This window comes from Cuculus canorus, chromosome Z (genome assembly GCF_017976375.1).
Source record: "Cuculus canorus isolate bCucCan1 chromosome Z, bCucCan1.pri, whole genome shotgun sequence".
In the NCBI taxonomy this organism is placed as follows: domain Eukaryota; kingdom Metazoa; phylum Chordata; class Aves; order Cuculiformes; family Cuculidae; genus Cuculus; species Cuculus canorus.
Genome location: NC_071441.1, coordinates 67,417,361 through 67,443,001, shown reverse-complemented (window position 1 = coordinate 67,443,001; position 25,641 = coordinate 67,417,361). Strand labels below are relative to the sequence as shown.

General features: G+C 59.8%; 2 protein-coding genes across 2 annotated transcripts; one reads left to right on the top strand and one right to left on the bottom strand.

Annotated features, from left to right (window-relative positions):
* Window positions 1-3,287: 3,287 nt before the first annotated feature.
* Window positions 3,288-6,774, top strand: SPAG8 (sperm associated antigen 8). The gene is made up of 6 exons (XM_054054823.1): window positions 3,288-3,331; window positions 4,050-4,329; window positions 5,892-6,066; window positions 6,146-6,262; window positions 6,359-6,439; window positions 6,563-6,774. Exons 2-6 carry the CDS (start codon window positions 4,087-4,089, stop codon window positions 6,772-6,774), a joined length of 828 nt encoding a protein of 275 aa, XP_053910798.1. The 5' UTR covers window positions 3,288-3,331; window positions 4,050-4,086.
* A 677-nt stretch (window positions 6,775-7,451) lies between these two features.
* NPR2 (natriuretic peptide receptor 2) lies at window positions 7,452-21,130 on the bottom strand. The gene is made up of 22 exons (XM_054055180.1): window positions 20,356-21,130; window positions 13,254-13,453; window positions 13,056-13,169; window positions 12,667-12,802; window positions 12,481-12,575; window positions 12,266-12,398; window positions 12,085-12,169; window positions 11,854-11,974; window positions 11,234-11,308; window positions 10,990-11,067; window positions 10,746-10,850; window positions 10,408-10,479; window positions 10,173-10,332; window positions 9,944-10,099; window positions 9,696-9,864; window positions 9,437-9,583; window positions 9,133-9,256; window positions 8,947-9,015; window positions 8,685-8,859; window positions 8,500-8,598; window positions 8,313-8,404; window positions 7,452-8,144 (listed from the first exon to the last, which is right to left on the bottom strand). The coding sequence occupies exons 1-22, from the start codon at window positions 21,080-21,082 to the stop codon at window positions 8,082-8,084; spliced, it is 3,195 nt and encodes a 1,064-aa protein (XP_053911155.1). The 5' UTR covers window positions 21,083-21,130; the 3' UTR covers window positions 7,452-8,081.
* Between the last annotated feature and the right edge of the window lie 4,511 nt (window positions 21,131-25,641).

Here is a 25,641-nt window from a genome sequence, read left to right as displayed (position 1 = left end):
CCCCCAGGCGTGTACCGCTGTGTAAAACAGGGCTGCACACTTCAGATGCCCTGTTCGTATATACAGTGCCATTGCACATCCCAGACACCCCTGCCTATGCAGCATGGTGCAAAACATTGTGTTGCACTCAGAAGAGGCCGCAAAACCCATTGGCTTGCACACTCCAGGCCCCTTGTTCATCCACCACAGTGTGAAACACATTGTGCTGTGCACGACTGACCACCTGGGTGTGCATCACTGTGGAAAACATTGTGTTGCACACTGCAGACCCTTTGTGCACTCACCCCTGTGCAAAACACTTTGGATTGTGCACCCCAGGTACCCTGTGCATGCACTGCTGTGCAAAACATGTTGCACTACACTTCCCAGACACCCTGTGCATCCACGACTGTGCAAAACACATTGGGTGTGCGCCACTGCAGAAAACACTTGTGTTGTACACTCCAGGTCCCTCATGCACCCACCACTGTGCAAAACTGTTTGGTATACAGACTCCAGAGTCCCTGCGCATGCACTCCTGTGCAAAACACAGTGCAGCGCACAACCCAGAGGACCTGCACATCCACCGCAGTGCAAAACACATTGCGTTGCACACCCAGGACCACCTGGGTGTGCGTGGCTGTGCAAAACATTGCATTGCACCCTGCAGACCCCCCTGCCCCATGTATGCGAATGGGCAGTGCCGTACACGCGCAGCAGCACTCGCAAGCGCTTGTTGATGTGCATTGACCACAGACCTGCGCCCGCACGTGGCCGTGCCCATCCTGAGTGGGGTGCGCATGGCTGGGGGGCTTCTGCCCAGACAGCAGCGTGCTCACCACCAGCGCCACGCCACAGGCACACGGAGTGCTCACTCACTACCGGTGCACGCTGGTCCATGGCTGGATGCCATGGTTATATTTAGCGGCGGGGGCCAGTGCCGGAGCAGCGTGCGGCCCACCTGGCAGCGCCGGCGTGGCCGCTTGGGCCCCCGCCAGCCACGCAGGGGACCGCAGTCCGACAGGGAGAATGAGTGCTCTGTTCGTCCTCCGGCTCCGTGGCGCTGGCAGCGGGGCCCCTGGGAGCAGCGAGGGGCTGTAGCAGTGCCGGTCGCTCCCCTCTCGTAATGCAGCCAGTGCAGCATGGGGAATGTTTTCGGAGTGGAAATGACCCTTAAAAATGTTTGTGGGGTGCAAATGAACCTTAAAAATTATGGATGCCGCTGCTTCCTGCCTCTGAGACCTGCTTGTGCCACTGTTGGACGTGGGACAGCACTGTCTTGGGGCTGCGACACTAGATTGGGACTGGGGATCCCAAATGGCTGTCTCTGGGAGGTGGGAACCCCAAAAAGGAGCAGGGGATCCCTGGTGCATCGTTCCTTAGGGCTCACATAGAGCATCCCCCCAGGGACACCATGTCCAGCGGAGTTCTGGCACACGAGGTCAGGGGACGGACGCCTGCAAGGGCATTTTCCTCTGCTCAGGGTTTATTTTGTGAGTGCCCTTGCAGCACGGCGGTCACGGCCCCATGGGACTCAGGGGCCAGGGGGGGTGAAAGGCAGGGCTGTTTTTATTGCTTAGCCTAAGACTATCCCAAATGATGCAAGTTCCCAAAAGAGTCGGGCGGGGGGGGTGGCGGGGGATGTGTCAGCTGGTGAAAGGCAGCTCAAGGGCTGCCGCCCCACGGCAATGGCCCAGATGCCACACCAGGATGGTTTGCCCCATGGTGAGTGCACAGCCCTAGTCTGTCATCACCAGGGTCCCTGTCCCATGCTGCACTCCTATGTCAGTGGTGTCCCTTTAGTGTCCCCCAGGCACCCGTACTGCCCAGCCAGGCTTTTGGGGACAAGCCCACACATGGTGGGGAACCAGGGGACGCTGCTGCTAATTGCAGTGGGATTCTGGATGCTCCTGGGGTGCATGAGCTGGGCTACAGGAGCACCTCAGAAGCCAGGCCTGGGCTGGGGCACAACCAGCAGCGTGCACGCCAGCACCCACGCCCCCACCTCCAGTAGCAGGGCTGCTGCGGTCCCACCATGGGGGCCGCTTTGAACATCTCTCCTTCTTCCCTGCAGCTGCGTGCCAGATGGGTTCCAATGAACCCCTGGCTCGGCATAGGGCCGAGCACTCGTGAGGAGGAACGGTCCCCGCTGGGGGCCCCGGCCAGCTGAGGCCAGAGAAGCCAGGCACATCCCCAGCCAGGAAAAACAAGAGGCCCCAGCGCTGAGCACTCGGTGGCCCCAGCGGCGCACACCACAGAGGGATGGAATAACAGCCGTCGTGCTGGAGCCTGCTGCGTGCTGTCAAAGGGCCCTTCTTCTCCCTGGGCTCCCTGGGGATGAGGGAGGCCCGGTGAGGGCTGGTGGCGAGGGGAGCTGCCCCACCTCATCCGTGGGTCCTTGCGGCAGACGGGTGTGCCCGAGGGCCAGACCCAAATGGTGGGAATGGGGTCACTTGGGTAAAGCCCTGGGGACATCCGTGTGTCCCCATGTGCCCAGGGCAGGGCACATGCCTCCTGCTATCCCCCCTGGCCAGGCCCTGGGACATCTGGCCAGGTCCAGGGTCCCTGCCTGGCCCTTCCTGATGGTGCTCCAAGGCGCCTGGGGCTGGGGGATATGGAACCTGGGGTGGAGACAACCCTGGTCTTGGGGATCAACCCTGTGCCCCTTGCCCCCTTCCTGCCTCGCTCACACCCCTTGTCATAACCACGCCCCTTGTCATGACCACGCCCCTTGTCATGACCACGCCCCTTCACTGGCCACGCCCACTCACACTCACTGTGCTCCCTCACCTATCATATTTGGCCATGGCCCCGCCCCACCGACTCGGTTTTGCATTAGCCACGCCCCCTTATAGCCACACCACATCGCAGACCCATTTATCCGAGCCACGCTGCAATTTACATAGGCCACGCCCAGTCGTTCCTGGCCACGTCCCCACACAACCGAATTGCCCCGACCACGCCCCCTTGTCATGGCCACGCCCCCACCAGCCCTCCTGCCCCACCACCCCTCATTTGCATTGACCGCACTCCCTCACACACCCAGATTGTCAAGGCCAAGCCCCATTCACCCTCATTTACCCCTGCCACGCCCCCTCTTTATGACCACGCCCCTCGTCATCCCCTGTTGCCCCAGCCCCGCCCTCTGCTCTTGCCCCGATGCCCCGCCCCCAGCCCTACTCTTCGCCAATGGGAGGGGTGCACGCCCCGGCCCCGCCAATGAGCTTGCGGCCGGGGTGGGGCGGAGCCGCCTGTGTTTACCGTCTCCATGGAGACAGAGCGGTTTCCTCCCACCCCCCCTCCCGCGCAGACGCCGTAGAGGCGGGAGCGAAGCGGCTGCGGGGGCCGAGAGGCACGTAGGGTTGGGGTGGGGGGCATTAAGGGGTGTGGGAGCGTGGGGTGACCCCCGGAGTGACATCTGGGGAGCAGGGGGCTGGGTGGGTTGGGGACAGGGCCTGCGCAGCGTTAGAGGGACGGGGAGGGAGGGAGCACTGGAAGATGGGGTAAGGTGCAGAGCTCAGACGGGGTGTTGCAAGGGGGCAGAGCCCAGACATGGGTTGCTGGGGGGGTGCAGAGCCCAGACAGGCGGTGCTGGGAGGGGGCAGAGTCCAGAAAGGGGGTGCTGGGGGTGTGCAGAGCCCAGGCAGTGAGTGCTCGAGAGTGCAGAGCCCAGAAAGGGGTACTGGCAGGGTTGCAGAGCCCAGACAGGGGGTGCTGCGAGGGGGCAGAGCCCAGACAGGGGTATTTGGAGGTGCGGAGCACTGGGGGCACAGCCTGGGATGGGGACACTGCGGGGATGTTGCTTTGGAGGGGGGAAGGGGAGGAGATGGGAGCTATGGAGCAGGAGAACCCGGGGAGTGCAGACCCAGAGGGAGGCACTGCTGCCACTGCCTTCCCAAAGGGACGGGAGTCCCTTGTCACCCAGCCCAGCAGTGTCCCCAGCTTCAGAGCCTGGCCCACACTGGTGTGGCGTGGGATACAGTGAGCAAGGGAGGGGCTGAAAGATGTGGCAGTGTCCACAACAATGTCCTCGTGCCTGAGGTGCCCAAGGAGAAACTCTTGTGCCACAGAGAGCCATCACCAGCCATTGACAAGGCAACCCAGAAGATGCCATCAGACGTGGCTGAGCTGCCACCCAAAGCCACACCAGCTGTCCTGCCACTTGCTCAGGCTGGGAAGGAGCCATATGGAATCAAGCTGTCACCCTGCCCTGGAATTCCGGGCACCTGCCCCAGTGATGTGCCCCCCACTGCGGTGCCAGCGGTGCCTGCCTCCCCACAAACTCCAGTGGAGAATCCCAGACAGACGCTGCGCCGGGGGAGATGCTTGATCCACAACTGGCAGGAGGAGGTAACCACCGGCTGGGGGGCCATAAGGGGAAATGCCACTGTGTCCCACATGCTCCTCCACAGCCCCCTCTCTTTAAATAGCTGCCCTTGGCCAAGCTGGAGCTCCCTGGATGACCTTGAGCCCAGTGGGATGGAAAAGCAATGACATTCAATAGCACAAAAGGCATGGGCAAGCACGTGGGAAGTGACAGCGAGGCTTTGGTAGGAGAGCCGAGAGCTCACTGCTGGGGCAGCAGGATCGAGTGTTGCAGCCCATCGCTGGGGAGGGGAGGACATAGCATGGGTTAAAGATCATCTTGTTCCAATCCCCTGCCATGGGCCGGGATGCCTTCCACTGGAACAGGCTGATCAAAGATCCATCCAACCTGGCCACAACTTCTCTGGACAACTTGTACCAGTGCCTCACCACCCTCATAGTGAAGAATTTCTTCCTTATATCTAGTCTAAACCTACCGTCATTACCCTTTGTCCTATCACCCCAAACCTCTGTAAAAAGTCCCTCTCAGGTTTTCTTACAAGCCCCCTTCAGGTACTGGAAGGCCACCATAAGGTCTTCCCAGAGCCTTCTCTTCTCCAGGCTGAACAGCTGAACAACTCTCTCAGGTTGCTGCTCCAGCCCTCTGATCATCTTCATGGCCTCCTCTGGACCCACTGGTCCTTCTTATTTTGGCTTCCCAGAACTGGACACAATACTCCAGGTGGAGTCTCACAAGATCGAAGTAAAGGGGGAGAATCACTTTCTTTGACGTCTTGGTCACACTTTTTCTGATGCAGCTCAGGATGCAGTTGGCTTTCTGGGCTGCAAGTGCACATTGCTGGGTCACGTTTTGCTTTTCATCAAACAACATCCCCAAGTCCTTCTCTGCATGGCTGCTCTCAATCCATTCTCCACTGAGCCTGTATTTGTTCTTAGGACCTTGCACTTAGCCTTGTTGAACTTCATGAGGTTTGTACAGGCAAACTTCTCCAGCACGTCCAGGTCCCTCTGGACAGCATCCTTTCTCGTGCAACACAGTCTGGTGCCATCAGCCAGCTTGCCAAGGGTGCAACTCAATCCCACTGTCCACATCGCCAATAAAGATACTGAACAGCACCATTCCCAATACAGACCTCTGAAGAACACCAGTCGTTGCCCAAACCTGCAAGCCTGCAGACACCATGGTTTGTTCAAGTGCCGTAAGGGTGCTTGCCCAGCCTGGCCACCCAGGGGACCAGGGTGGTCATATGAGGCTGGCTGACCTCCAGCAGTCTTGCCCAAGCCACAGGTGCCCCTGCTCCAGCTTTTCCAGGGAGCTGGCTAGAAAGACTGTCCTCCCTTTTTGCAGCTTGTGCCTCTGGGGCTGCCCCAGGACTTGTGTCAGGCACCTGTCTGCATGGCACAGCCTTACGTATGGGGCAAAGCCCAACTTGTGGATGCTCAGCAGGAGAGGGTGACTTGTCGCCATCTCCCAACCATGTCCAGAGCCCCATGGAACTACCAAAAGCCTGGAAGCTGGGAGAGGGCATGGGACACTGTAGGCTGGGCTTTCATGTCCTTCCTGCAGCCCCACTCTCTATCCCCAGAGAGCTACAAACCATCTGGACTACGTGCCAGGGCAGGAGCTGGGCAATGAGAGCTACATCTACCGGCACGGTCACCATGGGCTGCTGACGCACGAGCTCCCCTCCTCGTCCCCCAGCAGCACCACCATGAAGGATGCCTACCGCCCACCGCAAATGGATGTGCAGCTGAGGCGAGGTGAGGCTGAGCTATGTGCCCCGCAAAAAGGCAGCAGGAAGTTCTTGTCTGTGGAGCTGATGGCACCTTCCCTCTGCAGGACAGCGGGAGTCCATGCTGGAGTCTAGGCTCTATCAAAAACGCAGGCAAGCCCATGCCTCTGCATGCCACCCACCCCTGGAGCCATGCCCTGGAGGAGGGGACCCTGCTGCTGCGGGTGCCTGCCTGTGTTGGGGAGAAACCCGGAGCTGAGGGGTGCAGGGTCTTTTCTGCCAGCAGGAAGGAGGTATTGGAGGAGATGTCTCCCCTACAGATGCGCATGGAGTCAGTCTCCACCACGCACCGGGACTACTGCGCCAGGGACCAACAGCTCACACCACAGCCCACCACCCAGGTATAGGCAGGGGACAGACCCCTACAGCTTGTGGCAGTCCCCAGGGAGCTCATAAAGCTCCTGTGTTCTCCTCCCCGGGCATTCTGTTCTCCCTGCTGACTGTCACATTGCTTCCACGTGCAGCGCCACAACTACTACAACGACCAGCCCTGCAGCTTCTGGCTGGAGCAAGCCCGCGGCCTGCCTGTGAGCTCCCCGGCACCCTGCCCTGCCAGCACCTGGGGGACAGGCTGCTGACAGGCACCTCTCCACTTCCCTCTCTTCCAGGATGTCACCAGCATATGCAGCGGGAAAAGTCCCTTTCGGAGGAAGGCAGCCTTTTCCACTCCCATTAGTGAGCACCTGGGGCTGTCCCTGCCCTCTGCCCCCACGAGCAGGCAGTTCCAGCCTCACAAGCAATAAAAAGCAGGGTGGCACAGTGGTCCTGTGTCCTTCCTGCCTCAAGGTTGCCCTCAGGACATTTGGAGAGGAAACAGTGTCGCCGGCGTCCCAATCCCCATGGTGCCATGCAGTGCAGGCACAATGACAACCCACAGCCTCTCTGTCAGCCACTGCTGCCCCAAAACATGCTATGGCCCCCCAAGCTCCCCTTCTTCATCAGGGAGAGAGAGCCTCTGGCACAGTCCTGTCCCCTGGGACACGCAGTCGCCTGGCACCCACAGTGGGTGATACGTGGCCCCCATCCCAGTCCCCCAGCACAGGTGGGTTCCAGTAAGAGGCAGCGGCAGTGCAGCCAGAGCATGAGCTCAGAGGAACGCACTGCAGCCCTTGCGCCAAAGCAAACCCTGCCGTGGCAGCCCTGCTGTCCCAGCACCGCCTTGAGCCCTCACCAGCCACTGCCGCAGCCGCTGTGCACCGGCTCCCCGTGCCTGGACCCCCACCCCGCACCACAGCCAGACCCGCAGAGCACGATGCTGCTCTGGGATGCTCCAGAATGTTGGGGTCTGCCCCCAATCCACTTGGAGCTCCAGAGCAGAGGGAAGCAGAAGACAGGGGACAGAGGAATTTGGGGAAGTTTGTATTTCAACAAAATAGTTCGCAGCGACTCCTATATTTACACCTGGGGGCGTATTTACATGACCCGATGGGGCTATATACAGGGAGGAAGAGATTGAGGAGGGGGAGAGAGATAGGGCATTGAAGCCTGTTCTGGCCAAGGGGTCAATCCTGGCAGGATCCCCTGTTTCCACCCACTGCCCCGAGAACGGGGTGACATGGGCACAACTTCTGCCAGGGGCCAGGTACTTAAAAGGGATGGCAAAATACCCTGCGGGGCAGCCAGGCCCCGGGAGTGGCTCAGAGCCAGCTGAACCATGGGGGAGAGAGTGGAGGGGGGAGAGCAACCCCAGAGGGTGAGGGGATACAGAGCAGGATCCAGCCCCCGGGCTGGATTGGGACCAGTTTCCCCGCTCCAGTGGATGCTGCAGGGGGAGGTGGGCTTTGCTGGTGCCAGTGGAGGGGGTGCTGGTGGTACCATGGCCACTGCTCCCCCACCCCGTGCCCAAGCCCTGCTGAAGCAGGAGGGCTGCGGTGCTGTTGGTGGGGCTGCGGTGACAGGGGTTTGGCAGTGCATCCCAGGGGCCAGGCACTGGGAAGCATGGTGGCCCCATCAAGGCTGGGGGTTCCGCCACTGCTGCCAGGCTCAGATGACTTTGGGGTCTTTCCTTTCACCCAGCAGCCAGTACGTCCGCATCTTCCCCTTGCCCTGGGAGGTCAGAGTGGAGCAGTGAGACCCTCCCTGCCCCCAGTGCTGCTCTGTGGGTGCCGTCTGCAGCCCCAAGGGGAAAAGGGATCCCAGCCCTGACTCACCCACCCATCACATGCCCCTGTGGCAGGAAGGGCTGGCACCCTGCCACAGCCACCAAACCCTCACCTTCATCTCCACATCCCCACGCAGCTCCAGCTCGAAGCAGCCAAACTCATCCAGGACTTCCTTGGTGGTGGACGAGACATGGATCTTCAGGGCTGGATGCCACAGAGGGGCAAAAGAGACATGGCTGGGTCCAGAAACAGGGCACAACCCATGGCACAAGTGCCAGCTGCCAGCCCCCATGGCTCACCCTGGCCATTGGACTCCATGCGGGATGCAGTGTTCACTGTGTCCCCAAAAAGGCAGTACCGTGGCATCTTCAGACCCACGACTCCAGCACACACGGGACCTGCAGGCACAGAGATGCCTGGGGCTGCGGCAGGGTGGGTGGGCAAGCATTCTGCACCCACCGTGCTGGCCGGTACGGAGACTCACCGGTGTGTATACCGATGCGCAAGTGAAGCTGGTCATTGGGCCGGTGCCGGATCTTGAAGGTTTTGACAGCCTCAAGCAGTGCCAAGGCCATGCGGACAATCTCACGAGCATGCAACTTGCCATTGCGCACCGGCAGCCCTGACACCACCATGTAGGCATCCCCGATGGTCTCCACCTATGAGGTCAGGGAGAGCAGGTACATCCTGGGCTCCTCACTGCCCACCTCACTTCAGGGGGCTGCATTTGCTCACCGCACCCTCACCTTGTACACGTCAAAGTTGTCGATGATGGCATCAAAGCAAGTGTAGAGATCGTTCAGCAGCGTCACGACCTAGTGGGTGTGGGGCCAGGAGTGGGCATGTAGACCCAGCCCCAGAAATGGCACTGCCAGCTTATGAGCCCCCTTATCAGCCCCACAGAGAGGCTGCCCTCCAAGCCCTGTTCTCACCTGCATGGGAGTGCTCTCTGCCGAGAGGGCAGTAAAGCCCACAATGTCGCTGAAGTAGATGGTGACGCTGTCAAAAGCCTCAGCCCGCACCGTTTCCCCACGTTTCAGCTGCTCAGCCACGGAGCTGGTGAGGACAGAAGAGATGGTGCTGAGCTCCCACCACAAGCCCCTCTTCCCCTTGCTCCCCTTGCCCTACACCTGCATGGAAAGCCAGCTAAGGGTCCCCATGCTTGCACAGCAGTGGGTGCACACTGCCCCCACGCCAACTCTCAGCCCCACGTGGTCCCATCTCTCCCCCTCTCACTGGGGCAGAATCTGGTAGAGGAGGTTTTCTGCCTTGCGCTTCTCCTCCAGGTAGGCCTGCGTCCGCTCCTCCACCAGCTTCTCCAGGTTGTTGGCATACTGCTCCATGCGTGACAGCAGATTGTCCAGGATGCTGGTGCTGCCCTCCCTGCAGGGGGTGCAGACAGTGGCAACACAGAAAGAGGTGCCCCCCAACCACTGCCCCCAAGGTGGTCCTCACTCCTACCTAGGACCACCTTCCCCACTTGCCAGCCACCCACTTGTTGAATCTACGGATGAAGATCTTGATCTGGCTGAAGTCAGGGCGCTCAGCTGGCTCCTGTGCCCAGCACCGCTCCATCAGCACCGCCAGCTCCTCGCTGTGCACCCCGATGTCGATGGAGGGGCGGAAGAAGGGCTTCTGGCTGTTACGCACCTTCTGCACAATCTCTGCCATGGAGTGGCTAATGGTGAACACTGGACCTCCCCAGTGGGGATGGGACACCCCATACCTGCCCCCAACTCTCACCTTTGGGGCTCAGATCCATGCCCTCGATGTAGAAAGGGCCATTGCGCAGTGCAACCTCTTGCACGATGATGCCAAAGCTGTAGACATCAGCTTTCTGCATGCCCAGGGTGGGCAGGCGTCCCTTCTGCAGCAGCTCTGGGGCTGTCCACAGCTTCTCTGGTGGGATACAGCCATGGAGTGGTGAGGCAAGGCCACCCCATCGCTCCAGGCCCCATGAGCAGGCACTCACTGGCATAGAGGGCGTGCGTGTCCTCGCCATCACAGGGAGTGCGGAAGCTGGCCAGCCCGTAGTCAGTGATCTTCAGCACAAAGCGGCTGTCCACCACGCAGTTGGATGATTTGAGGCTGCCATGGTGGCCGATGATGCTGTTGTGCAGGAAGGCCATTCCCTGGGGCAGAGATCGGATATAGTGAAGCTGGCATCCCTCAGGCCCCCCAACCCATCCTGCCCCTCGCTTGGGTACCTTGACAATGTCGTTGATGAGGGAGTAGCGGAACATCCAGTCCAGGTTGATGCTCTCGTTCTCCAGGACATCCTGGGCCAGCACAATGAGTGGACCCCACCAAGCACGCAGGGGATGGTGGCACAGCACCAGCCTTGCCGCACACCCAGCTGCAGGGAACTCCATTGCACCCGCCCCCTCCCCTCCACTGGCTTCTGACACCTGCATGGGCAGTTTTGCTGAGTGTCTTCTGGGGCTCAGATGGCCACCAGCATCTACAGCCCTGTGCTCAACACTCAGCCCAGCCAGGTCCCCTGGAGTCCCTAAATGTCACCCACGGTGCCTCCAAGCTCCCCTACCTGCAGGCTGCCCCGTGGGCAGTACTCTGTGACGATGCAGATGTTGGGGGGGTCAATGCATGCCCCAATGAAGCGAGTCAGGTGGTTGAACTGGATATCCCGCATCTGGGGGTGGAAGCAGAACCCAAGTGGCACTCAGGTCAGAGGTCCATGCACTGCTGCTCTCACCAGCCTCATCCTCTGCTACAAGTGCCCTCTGCACTCCCAAGCAGGGTGTCCATCACAGCAAAGACCCCAAACTCACATGTTTCAGCTCAAACAGCACCTGCCGCGTCAGCTCAATGCGTTTCTTGTTGATGTGCTTGATGGCCACCACATTGCCCTGGGGTGCAAGGGAAGGGGAATGAGTCAGTGCTCGCTGGTCAGATTTGGGAAGGGTAGGAAGGTGCTGGCATCCCATAGAGTGGGGGTGCAGCCAACGGGGAGCACCCTAGCAGGGCTGGGGGGATCTCTGAGAGAGGACTTAGCTCCCCAAGTGCCACACTGACCTTGAAGTGGCCGGTGTTGGCGAAGATCTGGTACTTGCCATGGGTGGTCATCAATGAGCCATAGCTGGAGCCGCGCTACAGGGAAGGAGGGGATTAGGGATGGGGGCCCCAGCATACAGCATGACAGACACCAATGAAGCAGGGCAAGGACAGCCATGGGTGAGCAGGAGATGGTGCAGGATGAGCTCTGAAGAGTCAGGACAATTTCTGCATGCTACCTAGAGAGGGTGAAGCCTACAGGGTAAGGTATGCTGTGCTGCAGGGGATGTAAAGAGGTGTAGAGGATGGATAAGGTGTCTGTGAAGGGGGTGGAGGGCCACGTGCAGGCTTGATTAGGTATGGAGCTCTGTAAGGGATTCAGGCTTGTGTAGAAGATGGATCAAATGAGGGTCTGCAGAGGATGGAAGGTCATGCAAGGAATGGATGATGTATGGTTCGAGGATTGAGAGCTATGTAGGGAGGGAACACTGTGTGGACGATGGATGCAACAGGCTGTGGTATTGTAGGGGATGCAGGACCACAAAGGGATCAACAAAGGAGGACAGTCATTCAGGGACAGAGGGCAGCAGAGGGGCAGGAGAGCTGGAGGAGGGTGGCAATCTAGGATTGGCAGCTCTCACCAGGGACAGGGTGAGCCGGCTGCCAGCTGCCTTGTGGTACCGCTCGGGGCTCCCAAACTGCAGCTCATCCCAGCGTATCCTCCACAGCATGCTGGCAAGCTCCTTCTCCAGCATCAGTTTCCTGGGGTGCACACTGGGGTCAGGTCCCCAGACACCCCTGCCCTGCCTGGCCCCCAGCCAGGCTGAGGGGTACCCAGTGCCCAGGCAGAGGCTCCCCCAGCCCTGACTGACCTGAAGATGAGGAAGCTGGAGATGCCAAACATGACGAAGGTGAGGCCAGTGCCCAAAGCCACGATGGCCAGCATGGAGAGTGGGGCTGCAGGCAGGAAGAGATGTCAGCATGGCCAGGCTGTCATGCACCCACAGGGAAGGGTGCTGGGCACTGAGGGATGTGGGAACTCAGTCTACCCACTTTTATCACAGGAGGGGTCTTCCACGTCAAAGACACAGGGTGGGTTGTCCAAAGGAGGTGCTCCTTTCACCCAGGGGATGGGTCGTCCCAGCCAATGGATCTGCTTCTCCACACCCGAATAGTGTCCCACCACCTACAACAGAGCAAGCTGAGGACTCCCCAGCATCCTGTCCCCCAGTCCCAGCTGCTGGTAGGATCCTGGTGCTGGCTCCCACCTCATACTGCCCGCTCTCAAGGTCACCCATGGCCCACAGGTTGAAGTCAGTGTCCCGGTCATTGTTGCTGTCCATGCTCACCAGCCCTGTGACCCCTGTGTGAGAAGAGAGACCCGAGTGGGACAGGGACTGGGTCCCACCACCCCTGTGGCACATGCAGGCCAGCCGCTCCTGTCCCAACATTACCCTGGAACTTGCGGTCCCGCATCTTCTCAATGATGTGGGTGGCGTTTTTCTTGGAGCCGCCCTCCCAGAGGGTCTCGTTCAGCACCGTGGCGTAGAGCAGCATCCCATCATAGAAACACCCCGCCACTAGGTTCATCTGCCAAGAGGAACCTCAGCACCCCCATGGCCATATGCACCAGGGGACCCTGACCTCAGGACCCCAACACAGGGCCATGCACCCACCCATGGCTCCACAGACCCAAACCAGGGCCAACACACACGCCACAGGCATGGCAGTGCCTGTGGCTGTTCCACCAGGAATGGCTCCTCTGGCATTGCCTGTGGCCCTGTCCCACCTTTGGAACCTTGGTGAGGTGCCACCGCCCCATGCCACAGGGAGACTCACTCACCAGGGAGTAGTTGAGCTGCACCCCAAATTTCTGCTTAGCTCGCAAGATGAGCTGGGTTTGGAACTGCTGATACTCAGGGTTTTGGGGCTCGTAGTAGGTGATCACCAGCACCATCTGGAACCGAGCACAGCACCCTGGTTTACACAACAGAGCCAGGCTGTGGAGATCCCCATCCCCAGACAGGCAGGTGCAGCTCACCTGGAAAGCCTCACGCAGCCCTGAGTCCTGGCCCGGACTCTGCTGCCAGGGCTTGAAGGCATCGCGGCCAGAGTCACCCCGCAGGCTCTCCCCAAAGACATCCAGGTAGAAGAATACGTAGTCACCATTGGTAAGGTTCTCCCGCTGAGCCAGTTGCATGATCTGCTGCAGCATCTCTGGCGGCCCACAGAGATACACCACTGCGGGGAGACAGGGGCATCAGAGGGACAATGCCAAAACCATCATCCCACTCAGGAGAAGGGTAGGATGCTTTCTCTTGGGGTGACGGTGCACAGGAGCCCCAATGGCATGTTCGGTGGTGGATGAGAGCATGGAATAGGCAGATGGGGCAGGGCTTAGCTCTCCACCTTCGCATGCCACATGTCCCATGGCAGCAGAGCACACTCAGCTCCACCGCTGTCGCTGGCCCTGACCCTTTCCTGCCCCATTAGCTGCCTTGGGCTGAAGGGGAAAAGGAGAACAGGGGAACTTTTGCTCCAAAATGTGGGGCAGACACTCCACACACAGACCAACACACCCTGCTCCAGCAAAAGCTACTCAGAGGATGCCTCCTCTGGCATCAGCTCCCTGGCTGCTCCCTGCCAGCCCCAGCCAGCGGACTAGAGGAGGCAGGAGAGGCGTCAGGGCTGTGTGCTGGAGGCCCCTGGGGAATCCAGGCTGGGGAACAGGACAAACCCATGTTTGGGTTCGTGGCTGGCCGGCCATGCGGCAGGAATGTGCAGGTTCCCGGATTCCAGCACCTTCAGCGGCTGCCGACACTAATTGGAAACAGAGCATCTCACTGGTGTGACCCATGCAGCAAGGGGGTGCCTGGGCCCCGAACAGCCACCCCATGTGCCCCTACCTGCTGCCGGGGCCTCAGCCAGCCCCGACGGGATGCCCACATGGATACTGCATGGGGACACCATGGGGCTGGCACAGGGCACCACCGGCTGTGCGGACAGGCGCCCAAGAGTGTCCGAAACCCCCCCAAGCAGGGGCCCTCCTCGTCTTTGCTTAGCATCCTGCCATTGCCTCCTCCCTCCCCCCGGAAAACCAGGGCCCCTGCTCCAGCCAGCCTGGCTGGGAACCCAGGATTGAGCAACGGAGGAGGCGGTGGCGGTGAAGGAATGTCATGATCGGGCACTGGCCCCAGCGCACAGATCTTCTGCATGGGGCCCGGTGCCCCAGCCCGATCCGGAGTGCAGGGAGGGCTGGGGATAGTAAGGAAGTCCCTGTGCCCTGGGATGGGGTCCCCGTGCCCTGGGATGGGGTCCCTACTGCCAGCAGGCACTTGGACACACAGACATTTGGGGTGGCAATGGGTCATTTGCAGGAGCAGAAAGAGAGACCACAGGTGGGAGAAGAAACACAGCACAGCCATCCTGGGCATCAGAAACCCATAACAATGTGGACAGCTGCTTCTGGGCTCAGGAGAGACAGAAATTACAGCAGCTTGGGCCCTGCATGAGCAAAAGCCCATTTCATGGTCAGAAATGGTTTCCCTCCGAGTGCTGCAATACTTCAAATAAACACTTTCCACTTTCCTACCTCACTATTCGTGCACCCAGAAATGTGCCGGATTCAAATTTCTTGGCCACAATGAGAAGCTCAGCATCTCCCTGGCATGGAGCCTGAGGGTGTCCCCATGGGGATGCAGTGTGGGACCCTCTGAATCTCATCATAGGCCCCAAGAAAAGGCAGCCTGCGCCACTGCATGGGCTGGGGAGCCACAACAGCTGGTGGCAGATGGTGGGACACCCCATGCAGCCGGCCTCCACAACGGCGTCAGCAAAAGCCTGCCTGGTCAAAGGCCACCAAGCAAGGGGATTGATGGCGCCTGGACGACTCCCCAGAGTCAGCTTGCATGAGCCAGGCAAACGGAAAGGGTCAGCACTCAGGGCTCTCCATGATGCTGGCAGCTGCCTCCAGCTGGCAGCCTCCTGCCTAGCCAGCAGCACCCCTGCCTGCTTACACACCCCCGGGGGGTCGGCAAATGCTCAAAGGCAGCTTTAGCATCATCGACGACAAGAGGAATGGTGTCCTGCAAGGCTGGTGTGCAAGCAGCCCACTGACATTTAGGGGGTGCCCACGATGCAGGAGGCACAGTCCACACATCTGGGGACAGGGTGGCAGTGTAATGTCTGACTGCTGCATGTTGGAAGATAACCCTGAAATGAGGGCAAATCCCAGTTTGGGGCAGCAAATCCAGTTTTGAGCAGCCCCACCAGCACAAAGCACTGTGGCACAGAGGTCCTCGCTTGGCCAAGCAGTCGTCCCACGCCCAGGGGGATTGCAAGGGTGAGGATCAAATGCACTCCCCTTCCGGCAGCAGCACCCAGCCACCTCCCCAGGCAGGGGACCTGGGCTTTGCAGGCAGATGCTCTGGTAATTCCCTCAACCACAGCTCTAATTATATCAGTGCTTTTACAAGTGGCAGGAGAGACGTGGGCCCCTGCACGTCGCCTAGGCACCGGTGAGAGGGGCAGTGGGAAGCACAAGGCAGCCATACAAGGCAACGCGCCCCCTTACCCACTCTTTAGTGCTGCGAACATCGGGCACTGGCAGCTTTGAGGGCACGCAGTAGGACAGGGAACCAACTTCCCCCGGGAAAGTTTTAACAACCTCCTGCCCCGACCTGGGAGAAGGAAGGTGAGACCAAGAGGGATTTCATGTGGGGCCATTGCATTGCATGGACATGGACGTGGCCACAGCCAAAGTTCCTGCTTCTCTCTCCATGCCATGCCACACAGGGTGGGCACTCATGGGACAGCCTTACTGCGCCCACTCCCTGCCCCACATTCCCAGATTAGGAAAGCACCTAACATCAGCATCAGAGTCCTGAGAACCCACCCTGTAGGGCCAAGCATTCAGCCCCACACTCTGCCCCCATCTCTGGGCTGTGGCCAGAGGAGACCAGTCTCCCCTGCATCTTGGCTGGCTCGGTGATGCCCCAGGTCTTTGCCCACACCTGGTCTCCTTCCTCAACCCCCAGCAGCCACGACGCCCTGCCTGCATCAGGAAGGATCGATTCCCATCAGGGTGATTTACAGCACTAAGCTGGAAACATTGATGGGAATTGGTAGTTTTAGCTTTTTCCCCTGCATGGTCCTTTGCTTCTGTCCCACACGAAGCTTCACATCCCATGGCTGGTGATGGCCCACCAGGGAGCCTCCATCCCAGCCCCTTGGCCAGGCAAACGAGAAGGGCAGCCACAAGCTGCTCCTGCAGCCCACCATGGTATTCCCAGCCCCATGGACCCAGCCCCACCAGCTTGAGTCCCTGGCAACGCAGTCCACCACCCCAAAGCACACCAGCCACACGTCACCAGCCTGGTCCCTCAGCCTCGGCCATGTTTCCTGCTGGCCCATCTGGCTCCACTTCTCTGGGCTCGATGTCCTTCTTAATGACACAGCATCTCAGGATCCATTAAGAAGCACCACAGAGTGGCTGGCTCCGGGATCGATACATCCCGCTCATCAATAATGAAAGAGAATCAGGCTGCCCTTGCTCTCCAGCTGCCTTCGTAAGCCCCTCCATTTCCTCCTGCTCCCAATATAGCTGCTCTCCTGGGATGCTCACAAGGCACCATATTGATTTACCCTTCCATCAGCAGGGTGGGGCCATTCCCAGCCCTGTCCCTGGGGCACAGCAGGGACGGGCACAACTCAAGTAACCCACATGCCGGGTCGGGGGGCTCTGCCCCAGCATGGTACAACCATCTTGGCACACTGGCACCAGGCTGCTCTGGTCACTTAACTACAGAACACCCACGTCCACACTGTCACCTGCAGCCTCCAAGGAGGTGGCTGGGTCCCGCTTGCCCCTGGCAGCGCCCTGATCCTGCTGACGCCAGAGGGTAGGGTGGCCCCAGCGTCCCTCACATCACCTGGTCCACCAAGGTGAGGGTCCAGCCCAGCTCTTCCCCAGCATAGAGTGACTGGGCAGGGAGACAAAGAAGGAGACCTCACGGCCCCCAACCCTGCCTTGGACCCCCCACCAGTGGCACTGAGGTGGCCTGGAGGTCCCACGTGCTGCCTTGTCCCCTGTGCATCCACCCCCCCGTGTAGGTCTCACTGCTCCCCAAGCCCCACTGCAACGAGATGTGCTCACCTCTCACCGAGCACTACACACAACCTGCTTTGCCCATCCCTTCAGATGCACCATGTGAGTCCCAATGCGTGCCCCACACAGGTCCCACTGCATCCTTGACCCCTCTCTGCACCCAACACAAGTCCCATGGTGTACTCACACCCTTACTATTCTCCACAAAGGTGTCACCATGGTATCCTCAAACCTTCAAGCCCTCACTGTTCTCCACAAAGATGTCACTGTGTTTGTGGCTCCTTGCTGTGCCCCACAGAAGTCCCACTATGTTTCTGGCACCCACTATGTTTCTGTATCCCATGCAGGTCCCACTGCTTCCCCATCCCCTTGCTGTGCCCCAGACAGGTCCCACTGCACCCCCAACCCCTTGCTGCACCATATATGTGCCCACTGCCTCCTTGGACCTTCACTGTGCCCCACACAGGTTTCACCGCTCCTGTTCCCTCTCTGTGCCCCACATGGGTCCCACCGCTCCCCTGTCCCCTCTCTGTGCCCCACACGGGTCCCACTGCTCCCCTGTCCCCTCTCTGTGCCCCACACGGGTCCCACTGCTCCCCTGTCCCCTCTCTGTGCCCCACACGGGTCCCACTGCTCCCCTGTCCCCTCTCTGTGCCCCACACGGGTCCCACTGCTCCCCTGCCCCCTCTCTGTGCCCCACACGGGTCCCACTGCTCCCCTGCCCCCTCTCTGTGCCCCACACAGGTTTCACCGCTCCTGTCCCCTCTCTGTGCCCCACACGGGCCCCACTGCTCCCCTGTCCCCTCTCTGTGCCCCACATGGGTCCCACTGCTCCCCTGTCCCCTCTCTGTGCCCCACATGGGTCCCACTGCTCCCCTGTCCCCTCTCTGTGCCCCACACGGGCCCCACTGCTCCCCTGTCCCCTCTCTGTGCCCCACATGGGTCCCACTGCTCCCCTGTCCCCTCTCTGTGCCCACACGCACCCCTCTGCATCCTCAACCCCTGGCTGCACCCCGTGGAGAAGGTTGTTTCCTCAAGCCCTGCATGGTTCCCCCGCGGGGAGCCCCCTCTGCTTCCCCTCATCCCAGGCACTCAACCCTGCCCCGCGTGGGGTCCCCCCACACCTTCCCCTCCCTCTCTATGTCCCCGTCTCCCCCTCCCCACACTCTCACTCCCCTCCTCGTGCCTCTCCCCTGTCTTCCACCCCCCTCCTCTTCCCACTCCCCCTCCCCACACAAACCCTCTCCCCAAGCCTCCCTCTCTCCTCATGCCTTCCCCTTCTCTCCCCTCCCCAAGCCGTCTAAGCCCCCTCCCCATGCCTGACTCCCCCCTCCTCATGTTCTCCCTCCCCTCCCCACATCCAAACCCCTTCCCCACACCCACCATCCACTCACCACGCCTGCCCCCCTGCCCCACGCTTTCTACCCCCTCCCCACACCTAAGCCCCCCTCCTCACTCTTTTCTCTCCCTCCCCCAAGCCTGTGCGTCTTCCCCACACCTAAGCCCCCTCCCCACTTTCTACCCCCCTCCCCACTCCTAAGACCCCTCTCCACGCCTGCCACCCCCCCCCTCAAGCTTCCTACCCCCTCCCCATGCCTGTCCCCTCCCTCCAGGCCTGCCACCCCCTCCTCATGTCTTGGCCCTCATCCCCACGCTACCTAGCCCTGTCCCCATGCTTTCTACCTCCCTCCCCATGCCTGTCCCCCCTCCTCCCCACGTCTGAGGCCACCCCCCCCCCCGCTTTCTAACCCCTCCCCACTCCCAAGCTACCCACCACCATGCTTTCTATCCCCCCTCGACACCGTATACCCCGTCTCCACTCCTAGGACCCCTCCCCACACTTTCTACCCCCCATTCTCCATGCCTGCCACCCCCTCCTCACGCCTGCCAACCCCCTCCCCATGCTTTCTACCCCCCTTTCCTCTCTCTTCAAGCCTCTCCCCATGCCCTCTACTCCCCTCCATACACTCCCTACCCCCTTCCCTGCGCCTGCCACCCCCTCCCAGGCTTTCTACCCCCTTTCCAGGCTTTCTGCCCCCCTCCCCACTCCTAAGCCCTCCTTCTCACGCCTTCTACCCCCCTTACCCCCGGCCTCCCCAGGCATTCTACCCCCTCCCCACGCTTTCTACCTCCCTCTCCATGCTTTCTACCCCCCTCCCCACACTCTCTACACCCCTCCTCACACCTACCAACCCCCTCCCTATGCCTGCCACCCCCTCCCCATGCTTTCTACCCCCCCTTCTCTGCCCCCCGCCCCCCCCGCTCTCTACCCCTCTCCCCATGCTCTCTACTCCCCTCCCCACGGCTTGGCCACCCTCCCCAAAGTTTCTAACCCCCTCCCCATAGTTTCTACACCCCTCCCCATGCCTGCTCCCCTCGTCCCCAGGCTTTCTACCCCCTCCCCGCACTCTCTACCCCCCCACACACTCCTAAGTCCCCTTTCTCACGCCTTGTACCCCCCTCCCCACGCCTGCCCTCTACCTCCCCATGCTCTTTACCCCCTCCTCACGCTCTCTACCCCCTCCCTACAGTTTCTACCCTCTCCCCACGGCTTGCCCCCCTCCCCAGTTTCTACCCCTGCTTCCCCAGGCTTTCTACCCCCTCCCCACGCTGCCTACTCCCCTTCCCACACCCTCCACCCTCCGCCTCTCCATCTCTACTCCCTTCCCCACATTTTCTACCCCCCTCCCCACTCCTAAGCCCCGCTTCTCACGCTTCCAACCCCCCGTCCCTATGCCTGTCACCCCCTCCCCAGGCTTTCTACCCCCTCCCCAGGCTTTCTACCCCCTTCCCAGGCTTTCTACCCCATCCACACGCCTTCTATCCCCATCCCCAGGCTTTCTACCCCCAACCCCAGGCTTTCTACCCCCATCCCCAGGCTTTCTACCCCCATCCCCAGGCTTTCTACCCCATCCTCAGGCTTTCTACCCCCATCCCCAGGCTTTCTATCCCCTCCCCACGCTTTCTACCCCCTTCCCCACACTCCCTACCCCCTCCCCACAGTTTCTACCCCCCCTCCCCTCGCCGCCCCACGCACCGCGCCCGTTGGACTTGATGAAGTGCACGGCGGTGTCGGGGCCGCCCTCGTCGGGCGAGTAGATGTGGTGGCGCACGGTGAGGTTGCTGCCGTCCTGCAGCTCCTGGTAGACGCCTTCGACGGTGAAGTAGTAGGGTCGGTCGTCGGTTTTTCGGTCGACGTAGAGGAGGACGGCGCGGGTGCTCCAGTTGAAGTGGGCGTGCAGGTGGGAGACGAAGGCTCCCAGTTTTGGTGCCGAGGGTCCCGTTCGCACCGTGGTGCTGTAATGCTCCCGCTTGCGGCTGAAGCCCGCCGCCACCGCGCCGCCGGTGATGAGCGGCAGCCGCCAGTGCGAGGCGAACCGCCCCACCGAAGCGGCGGGGTAGACGCACCCCGGCCCGAAAAGGACGTCTGGGTCGTGGTAAAGCTTGAGGTCCACGGCGTTGAGCGGTGCCACGTACTCGGAGCAGGCGCCCTCCAGCTCCGAGCTCATGAACTCGACGCGCACCGAGAAGGGTCGCGGCAGCAGCGGCGGCTCCCCGCGCTCCAGGGCTTCCAAAGCCAGGCTGAGCGCGGGACCCACCCGCGGCCAAGCCCACGCGTAGCTCAGGTTGCGCTCGGGCAGTACCACCGCCACCGTCAGATTGGCGTCCGCCCCGTCGGGGGTCGCCGCCCGCCGTCCGCCGCCCGCCGCCACCAGCAGCGCCGGCAGCAGCAGCGGCAGCAGCACCGGCAGCCGCCGAGCCATGGGGCCGCGCTGGCTCCTCCGCCCCGGCCGCCGCCCGCGGCTCCTGCGCCCCCGCCCGCCCCGGCGCCTCCCCCGCCCCGCGGCGCCGCCCCGGGACCCGCAGCGCCCCCTGCCGGGCGGAACGGGCGGCGGCGGGGGCGGCGGGGGCAGCGCGGGGTGGGAGGGAGAGGAGAGGTCGGGGGGATGCGTGGGGTTAAGAGGGGGCTGTAGAGACCATGGGGTCACGGAATGTGTTGGGTTAGAAGGGACCCTAAAGATCGTGAGATCGCAGAATGGGTTGGGTTGGAAGGGACTCTAAAGATCATGGAATGGATTGGGTTGGAAGGGATTCTAAGGATCATGGAAACAGCGAATGGTTTGGGTTAGAAGGGACCGTAATGATCGTGGAATCACAGAATGGTTTGGGTTGGAAGGGACTGTAGAGATCGTGGAATCGTGGAATGGTTTGGGTTAGAAGGGACCGTAAGGATCATGGAAGGGCAGGATGCATTGTATTAGAAGGGACCGTAAAAATCATGGAATCACTAATTGGTTTGGGTTGGAAGGGACCATAAAGATTGTGGAATCACAGAAAGGTTTGGGTTAGAAAGGACCCTACAGATTATGGAATTGCTGAATGGTTTGAATTAGAAAAGACTGTAAAGATCGTGGAATCACGGAACGGGTTGGGTTGGAAGGGACCATAAAGATCATGGAATCGCAGAGTTGTTGGAGTTGGAAGGGACCCTAAAGATTGTGGAATCACAGAATGGTTTGGGTTGGAAGGAAACGTGAAATATCATGGAATCGCAGAATGGGTTGGGTTAGAAAGGACCCTAAAGATTATGGAATGGCAGAATGGTTTGAATTAGAAGGGACTGTAAAGATCATGGAATCACGGAATGTTTTGGGTTGGAAGGGACCCTAAAGATCACGGAATCACAGAATGGTTTGGGTTAGAAGGGACTGTAAAGCCACCAGTAAAGGACACCTCCCAGCAGACCAGACTGCTCACAGCCCCATCCAACCTGGCCTTTAACCCTTCCAGGGATGGGGCATCCACAGCTTCCTTTGACATTCTGTGCCTGTGCCTCCCCACCCTCATCATGAGGAATTTCTTCCTGATGTCTAATCTAATTCTTCCCCCTTCCAACTCAAAACCATTTGCCTTCATCCTATCACTCTATGCCCTTGTAAACAGTACCTCCTCTGCTTTCCTTTAGCCCCTTCAGGTACTGGAAGCTGCTCTAAGTTCTCCTTGAAGCCTTCTCTTCTCAATGCTGAATGACTCTCTCAGCCTGTCCTCACAGCAGAGGTGCTTCAGCCTTCAGATCATCTTCATAGACCTCCTCTGGACCCATCCCAACAATTCCATATCCTTCTTATGTTGGGGGATTTCAGAACTGGACACAATACTCTTGGAGATGTCTCGTGAGAGCAGAGTAGAGAGGCGGAATCACCTCCCTTGATCTGCTGGCCACACTTCTCTTGATGGAGCCCAGGATGCGATTGGACTTCTGGGCACACTGCTGGCTTCTGTTGAGCTTCTCATCAATCAGCCCCCGCAAGTCCTTCTCTGCGGGGCTGCATCCAGAGGAAGGCATCCTTCCCCTATACTCAGCACTGGTGAAGCTACACCTCAAATGCTGTGTTCAGTTTTGGGCTCCTCACTACAAGAAAGACATCAGAGTGTGTCCAGGGGAAGGCGATGGAGCTGGTGAAGGTTCAGAGGCATGGGGATTATGAGAAGCGGCTGAGGGAACCGGGACTGTTTAGCTGCAGACAAGGAGGCTAAGAAAGACGTTATTTCTCTTTACAGCTCCCTGAAAGGAGAGTGGATGAGGTGGGTGTTGGTCTCTTCTCCCAAGGGACAGGCAATGGGACCAGAGGAAATGGCTCAAGCTGTGCCAGGGGATGTTCAGATTGGACATCAGGAAAAATTTCTTCACCAAAAGGGTTATTGGGCACTGAAACTGCTGCCCAGGGAGGTGATTGAGTCCCCATCCCTGGAGGTATTTAAAAGGAGGGTAGATTAGGTGCTTAGGAATATGATTTAGTAGTGAACAGGTATCGTTGGGCTTGGTGATCTTGAAGGTCTTTTCCAACCTAGTGATTCTATGATTCTGTGATTCTGTAAGTCATCCTTCCCCCTGTACTCAGTGCTGGTAAGGCCACACCTCGAATCCTGTGTTCAGGTTTGGGTCCCTCACTACAAGAAGAACATTGAGGGGCTGGAGCATCCAGAGAAGGGCAACAAAGCTGGTGAAGTGTCAGGAGCCCTGGGGTTTTAAGGGGCAGCTGAGGGAACTGGGGTTGTTTATCCTGGAGAAGAGGAGGCTGAGGGGAAACCTTATCACTGTCTACAACTACCTGAAAGGTGGTTGTAGAGAGATGGGTGTTGATCTCTTCTCCCAAGTAACAAGTGATAGAAGGAGAGGAAATTGCTTCAAGTAGCACTAGGGGAAGTTTAGACTGGGACTTTGAGCAGCCTTGTCTGGTGGGAAGTGTCCTTGCCCATGTCAGGGCCATTGGAACTGGATGATCTTTAAGGTCACTTCCAACTGAAACCATTCTATGATTCTATGAAGTTGCACCGGGAGAGGCTTAGATTGGATATTGGGAAATGTTTCTTTACTGAAAGGTCTGTCAAGCATTGGAACAACTGCTCAGGGAAGTAGTGGAGTCTCCATCCCTGGAAGTGTTCAAAAAACATGTAGACAAGGTGCTCAGAGATATGGTTTAGTGGTCAACAGGTACAGTTTGACTTAATGATCTGAAAAGTCTTTTCCAACCAAACGATTCTATGATTTTAGTGGGATGGGGCTGGGGAGGGGTGGACTGAGTCTGGAGGAGGCCCATTATGGGGTGGGAGGGGAGTTAGTCACCTTCTGGGTGTCCCCAAAGAGGGCGGCCTCTAGCTGTCTGAGATTGAGGAGGGGGTGTCTGTGTTCTAGGGGTTCCAGGAGAGGTGTTGGGCTGGGGAGGGGGAATCCAGGTCTGGAGGAGGCTAAGTGCAGGGCATGGGAGATGTAGTCACCTTATGGGTGTCCCCAGTAGAGGGTTAGGGAGGGAGGTGTGCATGTCTGGCAGTCCCTGGTTTGCTGGGATTGAGGAGGGGGTGTCTAGGTTCTAGGGAGACAAGGAATGGGGCTGGGTTGGGCTCGGGGTATCTCTAGTGGGTAGGGTATCGAGCAAGCAGTACCTGGGTTCTGAGAGGGTCCAGTGAGGAGGGACTGGGAGGGGGGTTCTAGATTCTAGAAGGCTCCACTGGCTGGGAATTGAGGAGGGAGTGTCTGGGTTATAAGGGTCCTGGAAGGGGGGTTGTGTTGGGGAGGAGGCATCCATGCTTGAGGTGTCCCCAGTGGGTAGGAGATTGTGGAACTGCTACTTCGGTTCATAGGGTTCCAATGAGAAGGGCTTGGGAAGGGACTTCAGGTTCTAGGGGTTCCCCATGGCTGGAGACTGAGGAGGGGGCACCCTGTCCTGGGGGTCTCCAGCAGGCTTTGGGGAAAGACCCAAGAAATGAGGTGCAGAGGGGTGATGGGTCCTTGGGACAGGGGTGTCCTGGAGAGGGGTGTCATCCTGGGGAGGGAAGTCCTCACTGTGCATGAGGGTCGAGGAGATGCATGGCTGAGGGATGCAACCAGCTAACAGGAGAAGGGACATCCCAGGTGCTGGTGTCCTCACTAGGGATTTTAGGGAGATCTCGGACTCCGGTGTAGAGGGACAGTTGGGGACCGGGAGTGTGAGCCCGGGATCTGGGTGTCCTGGATGTTTATATCCCCACCGCGGGGAGGTTGGTCTCTGGGGATTTGGCATGCAGAAAGACATTTGGAGTAAGGCCCTGAGAAGTGGGATGCCTTGAGGGTCCAGATGTTCCTGACACGGGGATCCAGATGTTCTTGACACGCAGGACGTACCCCCAGCAGCGGACGCTGCCTTTCCCTGCAGGACACATGGATACCATGGAGATTTGGGAAAGGTCCCGAGGCGGGGTCAGAGGCTGGGGGAACACAGAGCTACCCTGTGTTTGCCGGGGGGGTGGGGGGGCTCCGCGGGGCAGGGGGGGGCTCGGTGGGGGCAGCATGCCTGCGGTGCATTCCTCGCATTCCCAGCCTGCTGCCTGCTTCCATCATGCAAGTGTGGGAGTGTGGGGAGGTGTGGGTGATGCCAGCCCCTGCCCTATGGCTCAAAGCTAGGGACCCCACACATCTTGCTGGTACCACTGTCCCTGCGAGGTCTCTTGGGGATCGGATGCATGGGAGATGCTGTGCTGAGTGGCAGGTAGAGTGTCCCCCTCCCCTCCTGGGATTTGAGACAGGCCACCAGAGCAGAGCTGCGGGCATGGCACCCCTGGGTGCCCTGGCACGGGTCCCTCCAGCAATCACGGCCCCTCGTGCTGTCCCTGCCGGTGCCTCTGCAGTTGCCCCCCCCATGAGTGACACGTCCTTCCCAATGCAGGGCATGGGGCTCAGCTCACCCGATCCAGGGGGATTGGGTTGCCGGCTATAAATACGCTGGTCTGGTCACGGCATGGAGTCGGCAGCAGTGCCTGAGCCGAAGGCTGACACTGCCACAGG